This window comes from Coturnix japonica, chromosome 19, assembly GCF_001577835.2.
Source record: "Coturnix japonica isolate 7356 chromosome 19, Coturnix japonica 2.1, whole genome shotgun sequence".
NCBI lineage: Eukaryota > Metazoa > Chordata > Aves > Galliformes > Phasianidae > Coturnix > Coturnix japonica.
In genome coordinates this window covers 6,095,281-6,117,459 of record NC_029534.1, presented here as the reverse complement: position 1 = coordinate 6,117,459, position 22,179 = coordinate 6,095,281, and the positions used below count along the sequence as shown (strand labels likewise).

Below are 22,179 nucleotides of genomic sequence, written 5' to 3'. Positions count from 1 at the left end.
CTTTGTATGAAAGGGTACTTCTGCCCCTTCATCCCAACACCAAACATCGCATCTTTCTTTCCCTTTTGGACACTGATCTCTGGGGGTTCTGTGTCACCCATTGGTCATTAAGTGACAGAACCCACTGCCTTCCCAAGCACTGCTGATGACACAGTTTAACATCACTTCTTGTGTAAGCGTAACTTTCTGCTTCTATTTCTCCTTCAAAATAGACACACAAATAGAGAGGCAAGCTGAGCCATCAGTCTTATTTTACTGTTTCCTTTGTTATTTAAGAGGTTTGCACCCAGCTGCATACAAAACCCTTATTATAATAATTCCCAAGCTGTTCTTTAAATTAATATTCAGCTCTTCCCTGTGCCATCACAAAACCCTTCGCGAAGAAGAATAAAGAGTTAAACCTGCAAAGCTGACCCAAGGAAAAGGCAGAGAGAGGAAAAGTTCACGGGGGAGGCTGAAAGGCTCTTACCTGCGGCGCGCCGCCATCGGATTTGTGGTGGAGTTTTATCCTCTGAGCTTCCAAATATTCTTGAAATGGCTTCTGAAGAGAAGGACCTATACTTGGAATAGCACTGATGCCAAGTTTTTCCCAGGGAACAAGGCAAAACAGAGGAGGAAAAAACAAAAAAACAAAAAACAAAAACCAGACATATTAAAAAACAAAACAAAACTTACCACCTTGACCCAAACAGAACAAAGTTCCAACTGAGCTCCAGCTCAGAAGGGCTCTGCCGCTTGGGAAAACAGATAAGCACAAAATAAAGTGTATTTTATCTTTAATCTGATACTTCTGAAAGGGAGGTGTTTCCCCAGAGCTTCCAAGTGTTGTAAAAGAAAAATATTTCAGAGCGAATCAGTGATAATTCACTGTTGGTAACACAGAAAGAAGCAGTGAGCAAAGTTTCCTTAAAGCCTGGGAGAGGGCAGCCAGGGCTGTGTGCTGATGTAGTGCTGAGAATGAAATGAATGACTTCTCAGAAGTCCCACATTTATCACCAGCAGTTCCTGTAAGAACTGGTTTGAACCGATTAATAAGGAAATGACTTGTGCTTGTGTCATCCCTCAGTTAAAAAAGAAACTGCTCGCCCTATGACTTGCCCCTATCTCCTCAAAGGAGACGGCCCCTTTCTCAGACTAAGTCCTTATTAGGACAATCTGTGCGTCATCCTTATCCAGAAAGAATGCATTAGCAAATTCTGCAGGCTCCTCCCATCGGTCAGTGATTAACAAAGGAACAAAGAGAGAACTATGAACCCTGTTCTGAATCATTTCATGCTTTATGGCAGATGACTTGCACAAAAACTGCAATACATTACTGAACACCTTGTTCCTATGTTCACATTATAAAGACTGCCAAGAGGTTTTCGGAGCTGTGAAGGCTCTCCGAAGCACAAAGGTGTTATCGCTGCACAGAGCAGCCACCAACTTCCAACCTGCTAACGCTACCACCCATCCACATCCAACACCGATGATTTCCCTGCAGATCTGAACACCACACTATTAAACAAGAGGACTGAGGAGCAGAAGAAACTGTCATTACACTTAAAAAACAAAACCAACCAAACTAAAAAAGCTTAAACGTTACACAGCAGAAATTACCACCAGCAGCAACTGGTGGTAATACAGCCAGGCACAAGCTGAGCCATGTCTGTACACCAATGCTGCTAATAGCAGCCAAGATGGGAGATCTCCCACTGCTGCCAAACATCAGCTTCTTCTTCTTTTTTTTTTTTTAATTATAAAAGAAATCAATATAGTCTTCTACATTACAAAAGTCACCTATGATTCACTGCTGCAGTTCTGAGTCTTTACACCACCACCTCAGGGAGAAGCCAGTAACATCTGCTTCACTGTGCCACACGCAGACAGGGCTAAAAACCATCATCTCCTCTCTGAATTACATGATGGGGGGACCTGGACCCCTCCAACCTTTTACTCCAGCCTCCCATGTTGACACTGTGTATATTTTCCACGTTAAACCCCAATCATTAAGTAAGAGCTTTCTAACCTTTAAAACTCACGAAAACGCACAGAGTGAAGCAACAGAACAGCTCACTCTCCCCACTCTATTCCTATTCCCTCCACTTGCCAAGAGGACAAATTGCTTTTTAAACATATTTATCAGAAGAAGACTGTGTCCTCCGTGATTCACCATAGGCCAATACCAACGGCTGAGTAAACGTTGCGCCCAGCCAGTACATTTCCAGCCAAAAAGAAAGGACCAAAACTAAAGCACATCGAGGACACATTTTGCTTTAGAGCATATCAACGTCTACAAACAGATCCCAGCTTTTCGGAACCCACCCTTCAGAATCTGACTGTGTCCGCGGTGAAACGCTCTCGGAGTGACTCGCCGATCAGTACGAGTCACCGCTGGAAAGAGCGGTTACGTCTCAGGGTTTCTTTCCTTTTGCAAATGGAAGCCCAGGAAAGATCTTAAAAGGTAATACTTTACTTCTAACATTTTGCATGATTATGAAAGGGAGAGCACGAGAGGTGCGAGAGATGAATGATTAACACAAGTTAGTCAAATTCTCCATATTTTTTTGGAAAGCTGAACCAAATCAGTGCCAAATTAAGGTTAAACAACAGAACTAAATCATAAAATCCACTTGGATGGCTCGGAGGGATTTTGTGCATTGCCACCATTTCAATTCTTTTTCCCCCCCCACTAAAAGTATTCAGCATTTTCTCTTTTGTGGGCATGAGTAACAGTGAAATGTGGGACATTGGTTCTATCAGAGTGATTTCAAAGAGCTGAAAAATCCTGAACATAAGGACCTTTGTTTCTTTGCACATTCACGTTAGCTTCAATATTAAAAAATGCCAAAAAAAAAAAAAAAAAAAAAAGGCAAAAAAAAGGCAAAAAAAACCCCCAAACCATAGATTTCAAATAACAAATACAATGAGGCAGAATGGCACAAGAAAACCAGCTCACACTGCAGTCCCGGCTCTAGAAATAAGATCTGAACTCCCATTTCAGTGACTTAGTTTTGGTTATTTGCACTCTTTTGATAAAACTCTGTGATTTGCTCATTCATCTTCTAAAATTCAAAGGGTACCGATTGCTTCAGAATGAATTCACTTATTTCTTTTTAGAAAAGAACCCCTGTTTTCATTTTAAATACTAAGAAATGAGAGGTGCCCCTCACAGAGGTAGTGAAACTCAGCTCCCATCAAAGAGGGAGAGAGGGGACTGAGAGAGGGGACTTTGGCACAGAGTTTTTGGTATTAGACTGAAGGAAGATGCAGGTACAAATGCCAAAGGAACAGATTTACATTAGAATTCTGCAGCACTTAGCAAAGACCTTAAAGTACATCTTCAAAAGCTGCCGAGTGGTCAGGAAGGCAATGGAACCACAGGCACTGACACATCTGACTGGAAGGAAGATGCTGCGAGATAACCCTGCCTGCAGAATCACCTACAAGGAATTCTTTGCATTTCCCTGCGAGAACAAATGAATAATAGGAAAGGACAAGAAAATAAAAGAACCGAAATGCACAGCAGAATTGATCCACACTTTGTAGCCTCTATTTGCCAAAAAAGAAAACACCGACAAAACAAAGAAGTAACCAACCCCTGTCCCTCCTCAAGGGCTAAAAACATCGAACTGCTGGAGGACTTCAAATCAAAGATAAAGTCACTCCCTAGAAATCGTTTGCTGAGCAACGATCTGATTTCCCCAGCTGCTATCCACCGTTTGTGAAATCCATAGTTAGTTAGTTCTAAAACTTCCACTCCTGTAACAGCAAAGCTGTGTTTATTACAGCCTGCTCTGCAATGTATTCATCTGCTTTTAAATGTAAAAGAAGGTCCACCAATATTTGAACCTCAAGGGCACATCACTGGGTTTGGAGGGTGGGAAAGGTTTTCAGGGACTTTATTTTTGTAACAGAGCCTTTTGAACTACAGGTGAGAGCTTTGCAAATGCAGATGGGATAAGCACCAAACCAAGAGCATAAACCATTCTCCCTATGCGAGCTTAACCCTAATCATTACCTTCTTCAGGACTTTAGTCAACTCTGTATTACTAAGAATACTTTCTAACCATTTAATCACGATATTTGCACTCTGAAACACTTATTTTCCTCCTGAAGTGATCTTAAAGAGTGTGGGTTACTCGAGCTGCTGATTTCACAACCCGTCCCTCCAGAGTTTGGGAACACACAGATCATTATGAGCTGTGCTAAATGCCGCAGTACAGCTCTGTACCAACGCTGTGATTTTCAATCCCTGTGCTAACATTTCAATAATATCCATGGGTCTAAAACTCAGGATATAGAACACTCATCTTCTCTAAGTCTCTACTTGTCTGCACCTCTGTGCTTTACCAGAAGGGAAATGTTAGAATTAGCAACATCGCCACTGTAGATTCACACTTAAGAACATTAACGTGGTGAGTTTTGTTTTTAACATTAGTGAAATCTCTCATTTGTCAGAGCCCACAAATGGTTAAGCAGCTGATTAAGCAGTTCTTAAACCCCATTTACTGTGATGGAAATTAAAAATGTAAATAATGACTTCAGTGGCATTCAGTTCTGAAATCCTTACTCTGTTCAGCAGCTCAGAGGAGCGACTGGAATCAGCCCCTCCATAAGTGGAAGGGAAATCAGAGAGATGATGACTGAAGCCATGGCAAACAAAGCATTGGGTTCCCAGGCTGAAACCCCAAAGCCCTGACTGGGAAGGTGATGCAGCACTGAGTCACAACCCCACTTGGTGGATCATCTATCAGATCCACAGCTTTATTTGGAAAACCCCTTTAACTCAAGGCTGATGTTCCCAGACCCTTCAGCTTCCAGGAGGGCACTGTCCTTGCCTGAGCCCTGTTGGGGTCTGCAGACACAACGTGGTGTCACATTCTGCTCAGATTCAGCTAAGTGGGCTCATCCCACTAAGGAAAAACAGCCTTTTGGGAAATGCCAGCGCTACAGCACAAAATGAAGACAACAGAAAACACAGCTAACAGGGAAATTTCACGGCATGCTCGGTCAGCACGAGATGCACACATTGGTATCTCATCCTGCTGTACGAGCAGCATGGCCTGAGGCCAGAGATATCTCCTGCTACAAAGACGTGGCAGTGGAGAATGCAGGGAGCTGAAGGAGAGATTCGAGCTTGACCTTCCCCTGTAGGAACACAAAATCCATCCCAAAAAGCACCGAGGCACTGTGTAGGAGGCACCACATATGGTTACTTCAGCCATTCTTCCCCTCAAAGAAACCAGAAGTTTTGCTCAAATACGGCATCAACTTCTTCAAAAATTGTATAAATGCTTGAAAAATAGATTGCAGTGGAAATATTTATGCGGCAGTGGACAATCACCAAAGCCGATGGATTTGCATACTGCCTTTGCTCTCCAAATAGAGCACCTTTCTTCCTGCAAGTTATCTGAGCCTTCAATGGTTAATGTTCTTCCAGACAGTGATCTAAACAGGCTTAACGGTTAGTATTTTAATGAGCTGTCATTTCCTGTGCTGATAAAGATTCTCACAGTATTTAAACCATCCATTTCCCTGAGGCTCCACCAATACCCGGACACTGTTGCGGTGACTCACAGCGGACCTCAGACTCCGGGCCTGACTCAGCCCTGATAGATTGTGCTGCAGCAGATCTGGACAGGCTCCCAAGGTGCTCAAAGAGAACGTTCACACACAGCAAAACCTGGGCTTGAAAAGCACGGAGGGAGGAACCTCAGCTCCAGCTCCTTGCTGCCACTTCGACTTCAGAACACTGGATGAAACTTAGATGCCACCTGCATCCAGTGTTCAGAAACAGTGGAAATACATCTCCTTTACGGTCAGGACCAAGAGAAACATTTTAGGGGTTAAAGGGCTGCTTGGCACATTCATTTGGTTTTACAAAATGAAGAAAGAAAACATTTCACTTGCAGATTACTAAGCAGCAATGGTTACACGTTTGACATCATTTACCTGGCGCTACGCTCTGGTACCCGCACTGACCAAGGCTGTCTGCAAAGCACTTCTAGGGACGTTCTGTTACGTTAAAATTAATGCTTTCAAAAATAGGAATTGCAACATTTTTGAACGACTCGTTCCTAACTCTGCTCAATGTTGCTCTTTGTAAGGCAGCTTCTGGTTGTACTTTAAAGATATAGCGCTATTTCTGTATGCGCTTTATAAAAAACCTTGCTTGTTCAGAGCTAAATCCTACAAGCCTTCTGCAAATAAACTTCTTACACTTCTGCTGTGATCCACTGGAAGGTTTTCAACACCAAAGCTGCTCAAATTTCCCTTATATCCGCGTCCCTTTCAAGATGCTAAAGCCTTTTTTTTTTTTTTGTGTAGAGCTGATCTATTGTACGCAGGGTGTATTACAGGGCACGGTCCCACAGGTTTCTGATACACCCATGGGAGGAAAGCCATTGCTTTATTGTCCCAAGAAACATCAGGTGTGTGGCAATATGCTTCCAGAAGCATTCAGCCCAGGAGATTTTGAAATCACTGCTCAGTTATCCGCGTTCTCGGCCACTTTGGGGTATTTTCATTGATTCCCACTACACCGGTTTTAATTTAAATGCTGATTGGAAACTGTAATTCAAAATACCCTTTTGACAAAAACAGGATATAGTCATCGGATATGGAATTTATGGCATATGCAAAACAAAGGCCCACGGGGCCGGAAGGCACGGCTGGCAGATCTGCTGTGGGGAACACACTGGGGAGCAGCAGAGCTCACCTGGCCGAGCTGAGCTCTCAATGGGAAGGGGAATCATATGGCACAGTGTGAATCACAAACAGGACCTCTCCACCTCAGGACAACTGATCCCTGGTGCAGCCCCTTTCCCATCGCTGCAGCTCCTTGCCTTGCTTATATCCTAAAGAACTCATCTAAATCTGTGCTGTATACAATTTTTTGACAAAGAAACAACAACATAATGACCCTTAAGCAAAGCTTCCAATTACGTCAGTCACCATAATGCCACATGTACAGAAGGAACATGGTGCTCCTTACAAGAATCAACTGAGATCCAGTTGTGAAGCAAAGAATTATGGCACAATAAATAGCAGCAAAGTGGTTTGTAGAGGCAGTGCTTCAACAACCCATTACTGAAATGTTTTTCCCTTTAAGACATGCCATCATTCACACCAGTCCGCATCACTGGAGAGCATAACAATTTGTTCCCCAAAAACATCAGATTAAGAAGCCCTTCAGAAAGTGCTATTTTCGGGCACCTTTCCAGGTGTGAGTTTGTTGAACTGAATTTTGCAGTGTTAACAGGGCTTACATGTCTCACCCCTGGAACACAGCACTAAAATTTAACTTCTAAAATACAGCAAGCATGCAATTCTGATTTTTTTTACATGCATTTTAATGGCTTCAAACCAAACTTCATTAATTTGTCAGCTACATGAGTTTTACCATCAGCAAAGGATCTGCTACAAACAGCAGCTATTCCTGCTGCACAGAGAGCTCAACCACTGCACCACACGAACCCAAAGCAGCAGTGACACCTCCCCTCGTGCTCTGTGGGTTCACCCCAAGGAAGCTGTGCCCGAAGGGTGAGGTTTATCCCGCAGAGATGGAGCCACACCACTGCCGGTGACGTTCAGCTGCCGTGGGGGTGAAGGCCACGGGGTGCCTGGTGCTATATAAAACACATTGTTGAGCCTTCGAGATTTCTTTTGAAGCTGTGGAGTTACCAGCTCGTTTTCACAAAATATGAACCAACCACGCTCAACTTAAAAGAGAGGAGCATTTTTCTTAATATTTACCCAGAATTGATGGCAGACGGCTGTGGGGATGGTATGTGTGTTGTGTGCTTCGAGTGCTATTTCTTTAGTAGTTTTCTGGGAATTCTTAATCCACATTTGAAACTACCACTTCAAAGAAACTATGACGGTGCTTAGAAGCAATAGGCTCAGTGTGACTGCACAAACAATCCTGCAGCTGTAGGTAACGAAAAAATTAAGAGGAAAGCTTCAAGAGCCCAAAGAAAACCCACAACACACATGATGATTAAACACTAAATGAGCTAGGTCTGGGCTAAAAGCAGGATCCAAGTATTCTAAGTGGGTGATCAATAAGCTGACCTCATTTTTCAGTGACAAGAATGCAAGACAAAAAACTTACAGACCATCCTTCATCACCAAGAGCCTATGAAGGTAATACAACACAAAAAGCATTATTCTTCCAGCGTTTTAGACAGCAATAATACAACTTCCTTAACTGGTAGAACAGGTTGATAATTAGCAGCCCCATGTGAGCTACCCGAGTCTTTGTAATTCTCTCCAGCTCTGACTGCAAAGCTCCCGCTGCCTTTCCATCCCTTTCTCTCTGGTACTACAGCTGCTGCATGGTGCTGTTGCTACCACCCAAGCCTTCTCATCCTTACTTTACATTGGATAAGGCCCATGTTTTCAAAACAGCTTTTAAAAAGCTTCTCAGTTCTGGGCCCTTTTCTTCCTCAAATGAAGCTTTATCTTGTATCCCAACTTCATCTTCTTTCTAGTTATTCCACACACTAAGACTATTTTGAAGTACCGAGTTTAGACATTTTCTGTGGTGTAAAAGCAATATCTCAGACTGAAAAAAACCCAGTCTTAAGTCACACTGTTGGGTTGAATTTGATTAAAATAAAGTTACAGACCATTACACAGATCTATATTTTAATAGATCTGTACTTTAACTTAATAATAAGGGATTTATTGAAAGCTATTGTTTAATACGTTTCTTACTCCACGTTAGGAAGGAATTGATGAGGTAATGCTAGCAGACAGATTGAGAAAAGTCAAGGGTACCGGGACATTCCAAAAACCTTACTGTCTCTCAAAGACATTTTTTAACTCTGACATCAACCACCTCATAAAACCCAAATCCAGCAGAGGTCTTGTGAATGCATTCTATGTAATTGGATGTAAAATTATCTCCAAGACAGATGAAGTAGGAAAAAACTACCAGTTTTGGCTCAAAGCTTTTGCAGGAGAAAAAAAAACTTTGGAAACGTACCTAGATTTGTAGCAGTGTTACTATTAAATTATCTGCTGGGATGCACATTAAAAGAAGAAGCTAACTAAGGATTGCTAAAAGTCACCACTTTTTCCCTTGTTTTCTTTCTAAAAATGCTGAAAGCCACAAATTAATTCTGAAGGCTGTTACAAAGCAGACACCCAATCAGAAGACCTGGAAGTAATAAAGCTGGGATTTGTTTCATTAGTAAGCTGCCCCACCACGTTTCTTTCGACACTCGTTTTCCTTCATACAGTGTTATTACTTCAAGTTTACATATTTTAAGAGCCATCCTTTCCAGACACTCCTCTTGTGAAAACGTTCCTGAGCAGTGCAGCTTTTTGTTGTTGTTTTGTTGTTTCAGTGTGAACAGAGCTATTAAAGACTGTGTGCAAAACATCAATCAATTTGTTCCATGTGAAAAGCGAAAGCCTTTGGAAAAGGAAACACTGCTAAGAATGTATTTGATGCTTGGGATTTCCACAAAACAGGAACTAAAAAAGAAAACCACCTTCACCAAAACTAGAAGTTTTCTATTTGAATGTTAATCACATTCGAAGTTGTAAACCTGCATCCCTGATGGCACAGAAATCAAGTGGTGTAATGAAAAAGGGTCACAGCTTTCAACCTGAGCACAACACCCGCTCCCTTTGAAGAATGAAGTCCAGTTTTTAAAATGGAATCCTTCTAATTTGATCCTAATTGAATGCATGTAAGATGAACGAGTCGCACGTTTGTTTGCATTCAAGCAGTTTAACAAACTCCTCCATGGTTAAATAGGTGTTGCTGAGATCTCATCTAATGGATTACCAGACTGGAAATGCCATTTTATGAGAGATTCAATATATTTTATAGATACAATGCAGCTTAAATTTCAGAAGGTGACTGTTATTATTATTGGAATGCTGCATAAATCCCAACAATTCTGTTAATTTTTTTGTTGTGGGATCACATCAGCACTGAGGAAAGCCATCAAAAACAGCATTTGCAGCTCAAAGTTTAACAATCTATAACTGGGACAGTGGTATCGTGTTGCTGAGTGGAAGCTCAATGGAGGTATTATATATCCAGGCCATCTGACCTTCAGTGCTGTTACACTTGAAGCACTTGAAACCTCCAAGTTGAGGAATGAAGCGACAAACGAGACCTAACCCAGAAGCACAGCACCAATTTCAGTGCATCTGATGTGACTCCTCCAGTACTTTTCCACCTACTGAGCAAAGACATGACTGTACTAAAGAGTTACTCACCCGATGAGGGACACCATCTGCTCCACTATATGTTTGCTGAATGTTATAATAACGAAAAGTTTCTGTAGGAAAGAAAACATCAGTCAGAGAAATATTTGATTGAAGGGCAAGCAGAGAATGGAGCACGACAACTTGTGCTCCTTTCTGATCAAACAGCTTTTCCAGCACAAAGACACAGCTCTCCCTTCACTTGTCTGCTTTCCAATATGCTTTTCAAAAATAGGCAGAAGAGAGGAGAACTATTTGCTTTATTACTCTATTTCCTCATGGATGTCATTTCTTGCAATGTTTTCATAGCCTGTGTTACAAGCCATACGCATCCTCCCCAAGCTTACATTCCCAGAAGCTCAAGGTCACTCTACTCCATCAACAATGTTTTAATGGAAAAACAGCCATCACTGCACAGAAAAGTTCACATCCCCTTACACAAACACACGTACTTAAAGATCACAGAACTGAACATTGTACATCGTTTAGCCCCCTTGTTCATGTGAGAACCCCACCGAAGGAAACACCAAATGGAGAGTGAAGCGAGAGCCCCCGGCTGCCTACCCACTCAGAACAGTTGGATTAGCACTGTCTGTAAGGCAGCAGATAATTTGAAACAGAATAATTCTGGAATACGTGGCTTCGTTTGCACCAAGTCCAAATATCTGTGATTTTACCTCTCCCTTCTAAAGAGAGAATTTTTCTAAAGTAGCTGTTTTTGATTTCTCTTCTGTTATATCCGACAGCTTGTTTGTTCGTAAAGAGCGAGTGAGACCGCGTGTGGAGGTGTGTATACAAGCAAACAGTTCCCACAGCCTCCTTAAATCATGATCTAACGAGCAGTGCATTCACTAGTGGGTAGATAAGGGCAGTGACCACAACTATATGAAAAGATTTTGTGGCCCAGAGGAAGAGGTCAGTTACAGACAGCTCCAGGACGGCCACTGTGCTCACTTCCTTCCTGTCCGGAGAAAGGTTTCATCAAAAACCTCTTCCATGATCATTACATTTCCTAAATTCCAAACTGCAACAAGATCACTGCAAAAATCGGGGCTATTGCACAAGAGTATGTTTGAAATCAAACATCGCAGAGAATTCTAATACAAAACTATTACAAAACAGGATGATTTTCCAACACTGCAAGAGGAAGGATTTCATTTAACCCTACGTTTGATGCGTGTAGAGCACCGTGAGCTACACTAGAAACATCCTCCTACCCAACTGAAGCAAATGGAAGGAGTATTTTACTAATGAAATTTCAATTCTCAATTTGCCAATTCTAACAGCACATGTGTTTCAATGGAGAAGAATTCGGGGAACAGAAAGAATAAGTATGGAAAAAAAATGCAGTTTTGTCACAGCAAGTGAAGAAATCCTCCCATTTTTTGGTATCTTCTCTTGGAAAAGTGTGTAAAGTAAAATAACCATTTACAAAAAGATGGGAAGAGAGGGCGGAGGTATAAAGCTTCTGTTTAGGGAGAAAGGAAGAGATTTTTAAGCAGCTTTGTATTGGTGCTAGATGAGTAATCTGCTGGTAGTTTCTGCTGTTTTAAAGCAGTGACAGCAAAGACTTCCAAGCAACAAAGCTACAGGCACAGACCTATGGAGATGCTTTGAAAAAGCCCCAGCTAAAATCTCAGGCTCTAATCATTACAAATGGAGTGCTGTAGTTCATGATCTCGTGCTAACCATGCTGCTACAAGTGAACCATCACTGGGGAACTGATACCTCATCTTTCATTGGACAAAACGGTGATGCATCTTAAAAGTAAGACTCAACATCACTGAAAGCAATCTGGGATCCTGATTGCCAAATTCAGAACATCCGGTTAGACTCTGAGTTTGCAAGATAAAAAATGGAAGAGGCCCTCTCTGAAATTGGGCCCTTTCAAAAGAACAGACTGAGAACACCAAATTTGCCAACCACGCCTGGAAACCATGGTCAGCACTCAGAGATATAACCCAGAGTGCTTTCTGCAGGGGGCAGGGATGGAGGGGAGCGGGGTTTTCCCTATACACTCAACTCAGATAAAAGGGACCATTTAAAAGTGCCACTTAACTGGTAAAGGCAGGCTCCACTGCCCTCCAAAATGAGTATTTCTTACCAAAAAGTAAGTTCATTATGAGTACAAACTCCTTCCAGTCTGGTAAAAACCGTAGGTAAATAACTTGGCTAACCACCAATTTCCTGAGCGGTGTGGGCAGTGAGCTCATTAGTTTGTAGCTATAAATTATTCAGTTGCCTAAGTTTCGAGTGTAAGAAGCCTTGCAGATCCTGTATTGTAAATCCTCTGCACCAAATTAATTTCCATTACTTCAGGTCAGGAAAGGAGACTCCGCAGTTCATTACGAAGTAACACAGTGTGGCAGACAAAAGAAAAAGAAGAGTAAGAAAAGCCTTCAGCCCAGAGGTCGGAGGGAGGTGTCGCATGTACTTGCCTGGATGTGCATTTTAATTACTGCTTTCCCAATCAGAGTGGCCCCGAAGAAGGTCCAGAAGGGAACCAGAAAGTGTCCACATGTTATCCCGGCCAGGTCAAACAGAGGGTTGGGAATCTAGAAAGCACAAAGGAGAAAAGGGCACACATTGAAGTGTTTTACTTAGAGAAGAGGAATAACACAGACTTTGAAAATGAACATTTTCCCCTTATTTTGACTTGATCCCAAACTCTTGTGTCTTAGTACTTATAAAAGAAGGTCACGACCCATAACATAAGTCTGAGGGATTCAGCCAGACATGTCGCAGACAATTCCACCCCAAAGGCCCCTCCTTACTCCTTGATTTTAAAGAAGCCTTCCCTGCGAAATGCACAGAAACCACAGCAAAGCCATTCTGAGTGATTTATCAAATTCCCCCCCGACAAACCCATCGCTCCTGGAAGCCAACATTCAAACCATCTCCAGTGATTTCCATCTGAGAAAGTGCATTAAAAACTGGCATTCAGAGTCATATGTATCCAGTTTAAAAGCACTGATTAGATTTTATTAAGCATATGCATTTAATTATTTTCTGATTGTTAAGCCCTTGGTTTGACATTTGGTATTGTGATGCTATCCGTGCAATATTTCTGAACTTAAACCAGAAAGTATCCAAGTTCCAACCTCTCACACTTGGTCAGGGTAACACAGAGGGATGTTTAATTCACAGTAGCACTATCAACTGTACTAACAAATACAGAGTGTAGATATTTAAGATCATAAAAAATAGAGAATGGTAATCTGAAAGCTGTGAGAAAGCCCCGGGGGTTATACTTAGCTGTTAGAGACCTGCAAATCTATGAGCACCCACAGCACCACCTGCATAGGAAGAAATCTGAAACAGTCTCTAAATATGCCCTGCTTAACTCAAATCCTCTTCACCTCTGACATCTGTCTGAGGCATAGGAGGATGGTAGATGAGTTATGCACACCAGAGCCTGCTCCAGGGCTCGGATCTCCTTGGCTGGTTGCTTTGGGTTTCCCCACCTCAGTAAATTCACAGTGTGTTTTAATTACTGCGTTGCTATCAGCACAGAGAGAGCAGCAGGCTTTGGGTACAGGTACCTGCGCATGCCACCAACACATTAAAGGTGTCACAGTAAAGAGATGACGTGGCTGCACGTTGGGCTGTATGAGCTGGCCAGTGAGAGGCTCTCTCCATTTTAAAATCACACACATGTGCAATTCTGAGAAGTGCCAAAAACACCCACAGACAGGAGGGCACGCTCACAAATTCCCACCAACCACAGCGAGGATCTTTTCCTTGCTCCATTCCTTTCCCAGAGCTGCCTTTACATAGCAATTAGGCCTAAGACAACGATATGGTTTTCCTACTGCCACTGCACGTTACACTCAGTTGACTTCACTGCATACATTTGCGAAGTTTTAAACTCTATTTGACTGTGTTTTTATGTAGCATTTACAAGCCATTACAGCTTGGAATCCCAATGGCTTTTTTTAATGCCTCTCCTCCCACACTTCACCTCCCCGCTCACTGCAGCTCTGCATTTATCCTGCAACCAACGTTTACAAGTCCTCAAGTGCACTGCGGTGGATCCATGACTTCCCATCCCTCCCCCAGCCCAGAGCAGCCTGCATATAAGCAGAAGGAAGCTGAAGCTCAGGGCACACCGAGGAACAGTGCACCAAGTAGGGAAGAAGTTAAGCAAATGTTTATCTCTAAAGCAGGAACTACAGAGCGTACAGATCACCTCTCCCATCCAGCAATCCCTTCCTCACGTTCCCTATTTGTCCACATTCCACATTGCCCAGCTCCCCCAGGAACTCATCCTGCTGACCACGAGCTGCTCTCGTTACACAAGACAGACCAGACAAGGGGATGGCTCACAAAATGGTGACTGCAGAGCAGTGAGTCAGAGCACAGGAGCAGCCTCACAGCTCACCGGACAGAAAGACTTAAGGAACAGCTTGTAACCTACGTTTCAACTCTAAACATTAAGGCAGTTCAAGAGATTAGTAAACAGAAGTTGTGTGCCAGCAGCTGTAATCAGTTTAATACTTTCCAGCTAACACAGGTTACTTACATTTGAACAAATAGCAAACATTGTCATCTCTACAATTTAGGAAACTAAGAGAGATGCTAGACAAGTGTGGAATTAATACCTCATCAGCTGAGCAGCTGGCTAATGGCTGTGGTTATTCCAGAAGAATGGGATCACAGGGGACCTAACAATTCCCCTCCTTGCAGTAATCACATTTCTGTGCGTTTCTGTGTGGGATGGGAGAGTAAAGCACATCATTCCTACCCGTCCTGGAGCTTCCAGAGAGACTTAAACCTCAGACAGTTGAGAATTTTTTTAACTGAAAAGAACAGTATTAGCCTCCTTCAAGCACTAAAATAGCATCAGTGGAAACGTTTATACCATGTCTGTCCTAGAGAAAGAAATCTATCAGCAATTCAGATAGCCATGGCTGAAACTGTCTGCTGCATTCTGCTGCTCCCGGCTCCTAATAACCCACAGACCCTCCTGAGCAGTTAGGAAAACTTCTATGGATGGATATGCCAGTCAGGTTCTGTGCAGGTCATTTTCAATTGGTGTCTTATCTTTGAATCTGAAAACATCAAGCCACACGGCACAAACAGCTGAAGAAATAGCAGAAACTGTAAGTATAGGTACATTGCTATTCCAAAGGCACTGTTTTGCCAGGAGAACTAGTGTCATGAAGCCCAAAGGTAAAGCAGAAGGAAGGGTAACATGTTAGCTGTGCATTCAGGCAGAATTCGCTGTGTTTGGTACTAATCTAGGACTGGAGTTTCTCCATGCTATTGTACTTGCTGTACCACAACCATCCCATTTCTCTGCGCAGCACAGAGAACACAAATAGCAAACAAGAGGCGAAGATCCATATGGACTCAAACAAAACCCAGCTCAGAGCATTAACCTCACTGTGCCACAGTCAGCCCACAGCGTGTGATCACAACCCCTCTGTCACTGCAGGGCACTTACGGAGGCGCAGGCCAAAATGCCGAAGAACCCAACTTTCTGTACCAGGTTCTGGACAGCCAGCTTAGCCCGGGAAGCAAAATCCTGCAAAACAAACAGGAGAAAGTTATTAGTGAGACAAACCCTAAACCGAACACAGCTCAAAATGTACGTGATTGCAGGATCCTCCTTGTTTTGGGACTGTCTCATTAACAACAAAAAGCAATCAGAGGGAAGAAAGAGATGGTCAGTGTCAAATCTTCACACACTTTCAGTTTTTGGTGCTCCTTCCAGAGATGGCTCTCCACAATTCTGCAATCAATGATGAGTTCAGTTACTACAGAAACACATTTCTAATGCTTCTTTCCCTGCATTGCTGTATTCCCAGTGTCCCTACCACCTTATTCCTTCAGCAAGCAAGAGGAATTAATTCCTTCCATATCATTTGCAACAATAAAAGTTACTTTCTCGAAACAAAACCAGGATGCAGCAATCCCATTATCTGCCTGCAAACCCAGCTCATTCCAAACCAGAGCTGCAAAGTTCGTTCCATCTGCAGAGTTACATTCAGAGTGTTTTAAAGGGAAAAGTGGCAAGAACTGAAGGACTGCAAGAGATCTGAGCTCCTCTTTATGAAGCCATGCTCAGAATGCATCGCCTGCTTTTACTCACTGCGAACTCCAGTCTCAGCACCTGCCATGTAAACATGGGAGATTTGCCTTTTCAAAAGGAAACGTGAAGATTCTCACAATCATTGTAGGTTCATTTGAATCAGGGGAGAGGAAAAGTTCTTTAAAGCAAAACTGTCCACGAATTTAATTATGGTGAGGATTACCTGCACCAGCACTGCAATAACAGTTACAAAACCCGCATATCTTTGTTATTTGTTAAGTGTATCAAAGATAAGTAACTTTGATCAGTAATTAATAACATTCTCAGTCTTCCACTGAGAGTCAGCTATGGAAGAATGCAGAACAATTCAACTTGTGCAGCTGTAACTGTTCACTCCAGTTACAGTACCAGCAAATCACCCACCACTGCTGCTTATTATTTGAATCCCAAACCACACAACAGACATCACTTCTCACACCAGGTTAAGACCTGAGCCAACACCATCTGCTGTGCTTTCATGCCCTCTTGAAGCAGCAGCTTATCAACACTTCAAAGCTGTAAAAATCATTAACATCTTCTTAAGGAAAATCTTACTGACACCACCATTCGATTTCATAGTAAAATCCAATAAATTAAACACTGCAATTTAAAGGAAAAAGCCAAAGAAATGAGACTTCCCACATCTTGGGACATTTTTAACCTGAGCAGAACATGACATGTTTTTAGAATATCCCCAAAGGGACAGATTTGCTGTCTCTAATCAGGAGCAACAGCTTGGGGTGACACATCCTGGTCTGTGAATGTCTCACTGCAGAACGGAATGCAACCATTTACAAACGTTTTGTGATAAAGTTGCTATTTAGAACAAAATCCAGTAGCTTAACAGTGAGCTTAGCCCAAAAATCATGCAACATTAAGGGCAGCTCCTACAATTAGGGTATATATTATTTATGTAGCATCGTTTTACAGCTAGCAACCCAAAGCAAGTGAAGGACAGACGAGTGCTGATGGAGTGAGCAGCACACAGCACTCAGCCCCACGGAGCATTTGGGACGTGAAGTGCAAAGGATGCAGCACTGTGGTGTGATAGCAACTAGAAGTAATGGAAATAAACTCCAGACATGGAGAAGGCAACATGTATTCCTATTCCTACACCTAAAGCTAAAGCAGCAATTCAGGGCTATTTAAAATGAAAATGTTATTAAACAGAACAGTAACACTGTCCTTAGAGTGACAGAATTTAGCCATGGTGAACAGAAGCAGTGGCTCCTTTGCAGGGGTTTCATGTCTGTCCCAGACTAACCCAGCTGAATGTGACCTCGGTCTTTGCAGTTCCTAATTCTGTTTGACCATTTCCCGATGCTCACTATCAGAACTACCTGCACTTTCACAAGGCAAGCCAGAATTTTTCCACAGCTCTGTAAACCTCATCATAAGGGATGTTTAAAAGAAAACAATCCCATCACTCAGATGCATCCATGATGTATTTCAGTGGAATACAGTGGAATTCAGTGGATTATTTTTCGTCACCTCATTAATTTATCAGTTTCTATTTTTAATTTAAAAATCAGATTCATATTTGTTTTAATTTAAATTCTGTGATCTTTCTGCTTTTGTTCCATTTCTTTCTTTCCACATTCCTTATCTGTTACACAGTGACCCACACAAAGCACAGCGATGGTCCTTCAAACTGCAGCAAGGAACTTCTCTCCCTGTTCCTAACTTTCTAAATAAGCCACAAGAGATAAACATAGGACATCTTTCCCCCGTTTCCCATCATGTGGTGTCATAACAGACAGAGATAACTTACATGGTAATGTACCCCACGGGGTCACAATAGAAGTATATCTTTGAGTCTCTGTGTTTAGTTCACAGTTAAGGGGTTCAGTTCTGCTCAGTTGCTCCCCTACATTTCACCAGCCAAACCTTTGTGACAAACTGCAGTAATAAAAAAAACCCTTCCAAGTTTCATTTCTCAGAGCACACGATCTCCAGTTTCACAACTTTTACCTATTTCACAACAGATCCTTCGCTGTTCCAAACCCTGCACGGCAAACAATCTTTTCACTACCAGCTTTTTTCTTTTCCTGAGCATTCGAAATAAAAGCCAACCATTTCCCATTAGTTACTGCTTTAACAAAGAAATCAAAGAAAGCCATAAAAATCAGCTACTTACAGGCACAACATATCCCCCAGAATTAAAGCATACGGACCAGACCCGACTCTCAGCTCAACGTGATTCATTCCCTACAGCGTTTCGGGACACTTTTGCTCACTACGTCCCTCTCAAAGATGATTTGTTATGTTGGTTTGGAAATAGATTTCCTGTGAGTGCTGCAACACAGGCAAAGGAAGGTTAAATGATTAAACATTACTTCATTGGGTTAATCATAAGATCCCAAGAACTGGGATGGAAATCAGAGGCATCGAAAGGTCAGAGCTGCAATTCTGATTCACGCGTCTCAGCCGGCGGCCTCGGGAAGTTTGCTTCACATCGGCCTTTGTGAGCATCCACTCCCATAAAGACAGCCCTGCTTCTGGGAAAAGGAATGGGCAATCTCTGTCCTAACTGCAAGGCTTCTCCCCATTCTCTATTTCACCTCGCTTTCCTTTTATCACTTCAATCACTACTTCCTCTTTCTCCCTTTGCTGTAAAATAAAACATAACTTCTCAGAGTTATTTCAGCACTGAAAGTTTCCCTGGGTTTAGTTAACAAACTCCAGTACACGTGAAGTTGTGACCCTTTTTCCTCTATCACGCTGCCTTAGTATCAGAACACAGAAAGGTCACAATTTATTGTTCACAAAGAAATTGCCATCGTGAAGTTGCAACCTGTTGTTTGGAGCATCAGGAAAGCTGTGACCAGCCCCAAACCAGCCGTGATGGCAGCAGTCAGACTCTGAAAGAGAGGATCCGAGGCTGAGCTGAGGCCACAAGAACATTTGCTCTGTCAACTTCTGCCTGCTATCAGCACAATAAACACTTCACAAATTCAGTGCCAGCTGTGCTAAGGGCACCAATAAAGCAAGAAGAGGAAGGCCAGTAAAGGTGGGGAAGGGTGGGATAGCACAGCTTCCACATGAGGAACAGACAATCACTCCAACATTTGAGCATTATACACACTGTGCTCATCATATTTTCTTACCAGAAACAAAGTTTAATATTACAAATAGAAAACTTCACAGGAGAGCATTTTTCTCCAAAGGCTGAAGGCACCATATGAAGCCACCGTCAGATTATTAAAAGGATAAATTCCTGAGCATCTAAAGAGCAGCCTACAGAGACAGCGCTCCTTTTTATGTAAAAATCTGAGTTATGTTAAAAATGAGCTGCGCAATATTTTGCCTCTTCAGCTTTCTATTACAGCACAATGGAATCAAACACAGCTTATGGGATAATGACCATTTGTGGTTAAGCAATCAACTCTAGAATTTCAGAAGCCCGGGAAGAATTATTAACTCCTTGAAATAACACATTAACTGCATAAGGGATGTTTTAAACAAGACAGACAGCTACCTATGGGCTGAGAGGTTACAACATACATCCGTGCAACAGAAGCAGCAGCTCAGTCTATGTTTAACAGTCAGCACAGCAATCTGGAATTAAGATGAGAAGAACAGAGATGAAGATACAGTCGGCAGCCACTGCCTATGGCTGCAAATAGATCCTTACTCAGGGACCAGAAATGCTGTTTCATACCTCTCCTGCATGACATCAATGGTGACAGATGGAAGGTTCCAGTAAGCTGCAAAGGGGAACATTCTGATACTCCCCTCACCTCCCCTCCTGCAGCTGTGATGACTCTCAGCATCTTCATGTGCACAGAAGGAACACGGTCCCACATCTCTGCCTTTTCTCAAACTAATTCCAGGTCAATGCAAGTAAGGGGAAACTAAGAAAGAATATTTCCATGTTGATACTTGGAGAGAAGAGGGCAGGGGAGGTAAGGTTTAAGCTTACTGATCACTCCTTCACACTGGAAAGAAGGGCCCTCTAATAAGAATTGGGCTGTTAGAAAGTTGCAGACTTTCAAGGCTTACTGAAAGCAGCAAAGGGAAGGTGGCAGAGCAAAGCAGTGCTGGTGTCTGATAAAAGGTGTTTATATGTGACAGGCATAGGACAGCCATTGCAGATTAAGGGAAGTGGAGGAAATAAACTTCACAATAGGTTTGGGTCTTTGGTGACATGAAATCTGGGAAAAGGAAAAGTGTGAACATACGGGAATGTTAAAAGACAAACACATATCCAAGGTGAAAATGAAAACACGATTATGAGAAGTCCAGTATGAAATAGGAACGAGACAACCTCGACTTCACAGGCTTTACCAGGATTAAGCAGACTATCAGCATCCACAACTTGTAAGCATTTCTTAGTTCATCAGCCAGCCCTGGATCAGAGCACCCAGACAGGCTGTGCAGCCTCCTGCCTTGGAGGTTTTCAAGAGCAGACCTGATAACAGCTGAGGAACCCCATCTCATTGCTGACCCAGCCTGGAGCAAAAGTCTGGACTACAGACGGCCTGAGGTCCCTTTCAAGATTAATCTCTCTGTGATTCCATAATGAGATACTAGCAGCCACCTACAGAGAGAAGAATGAAGCAAAGGGGCATCCTATCGCTCCAGTTCCCAGACGTCAGACATTGACCTCTGCAGCCTTTGCTGCTGCAGTTGGAAGCATGCGCTGGCATTGCCCCCACCAACGTGCTGGCTGCTTAAAATACCTCTGAGCTGCACAGTGAGTGCTCATTTATCTCAAAGCTGCAATCGCAGTTGGCTACTATGGCCACAGGAGCGTCAGCCTGCTTACAGAGCACGACGTGTACTGCAGCATTCCAGGAGATTGCTGACTTTATTCATTTTTTAATCCCTTATATATTATAAAATCCTATTTTTGCTGGGTTTAAGATGCGGGCATTGCAAGGAGGGGCTCGAAAGGGCTGGAATTAAGCGAGTTATTACTTTACTTTAGCCGTCATCATCAAGAAAGGAAGCAATTTGTGATAACCAGACACACAGTTTGACCTTTTCAATCCTTTACAAAACAGAGCCACAGTCACCAGAAGTGAAAAAAAAGCCACACTCTTCCCCCACGGGGAACTTAGAAATAATTTAAGGAAGAAGCCCATGCACAGAAAAAAAACCCACTTGTTTAATAAAAGCAAACCATTCCATACACAGCTGAGAAATCCTTTTGCACACACCAGTCTTCCTACTCAACCTAGGCAGCAGATGTGCAGAGCTAAGCATACCTCTGCTGCTTTGCCCTGGGAAGGAGCAGAGGTTCCCAGACAGCTTAGAGAAGTGGTCTGCATACCAGACTCTCGTACAACACAGATATTTAAACAGTGTCTGGAGCAGGGGAGGAAAAAAAGGGCCATGACACCATAATTAGTTCGTATCAGTTATTGAAGGTGTTCCCCGAAAAATAAATATCCGAAGCAGCTTATGTGACACTTCACTTCTGATCCGCCTTTCTCAGAATGCTCTGGCTCTGAAGGAGTGGAACAGAAGCGTTCTAGACCAAGCAGCATGCAAGATTGGCAATAAACTTGGATATATTCTTTCTTAAGAGGCCAGTTTCTGTTGCAGTGTGACTTATTCAGCGCTGCAAAACTGCTCCAAGCCAACAGCCAAACACTGGGTGAAAACACTGCAAAGCAATCCCGATTTCCTCAGTGCTTTGACTGATTTATGTACTTTCTCACTGAACGCTAAGAAGGCAGAAGGTCCCGTGAGTGAGTTTTAGCTAACAGAGGTACCACAAAGAAAAGCTCAAAGAAGAATGTGAAAAAGTCATCTCTAGATTATCGTGAGCAAAGCTAACACTGGTTTTTCCTTATCTGTAAGCAGGTGTGCAAATGAATGGAACAATGCAGGCACAAGACTGCCAGTGTCCAAAGCAATGCAGCAAGGAGGTGGCTCCTACATCTCTTACT

At 42.7% G+C, this 22,179-nt stretch overlaps 1 protein-coding gene and 1 long non-coding RNA gene across 7 annotated transcripts in view; one reads left to right on the top strand and one right to left on the bottom strand.

Moving 5' to 3' along the window:
- VMP1 (vacuole membrane protein 1) overlaps positions 1-22,179 on the bottom strand; it is a 55,294-nt gene that overhangs the window by 1,524 nt on the left and 31,591 nt on the right. For all 5 annotated transcript variants that reach the window (XM_015880470.2, XM_015880472.2, XM_015880473.1 and 2 more), the window contains 4 exons: positions 15,656-15,736; positions 12,648-12,764; positions 10,222-10,283; positions 470-572 (listed from right to left, as the gene is read on the bottom strand). In XM_015880470.2, coding sequence (XP_015735956.1) covers positions 470-572; positions 10,222-10,283; positions 12,648-12,764; positions 15,656-15,736 — 363 coding nt within the window. The remainder of the gene's footprint in view (positions 1-469; positions 573-10,221; positions 10,284-12,647; positions 12,765-15,655; positions 15,737-22,179) is intronic.
- Positions 572-8,165, top strand: LOC116654241. 2 transcript variants are annotated; one of them, XR_004309291.1, is made up of 2 exons: positions 572-2,443; positions 4,565-8,165. It is a non-coding gene; the product is annotated as an uncharacterized LOC116654241 (long non-coding RNA). The 2 variants fall into 2 exon arrangements; XR_004309290.1 differs by having other exon boundaries at positions 4,562-8,165.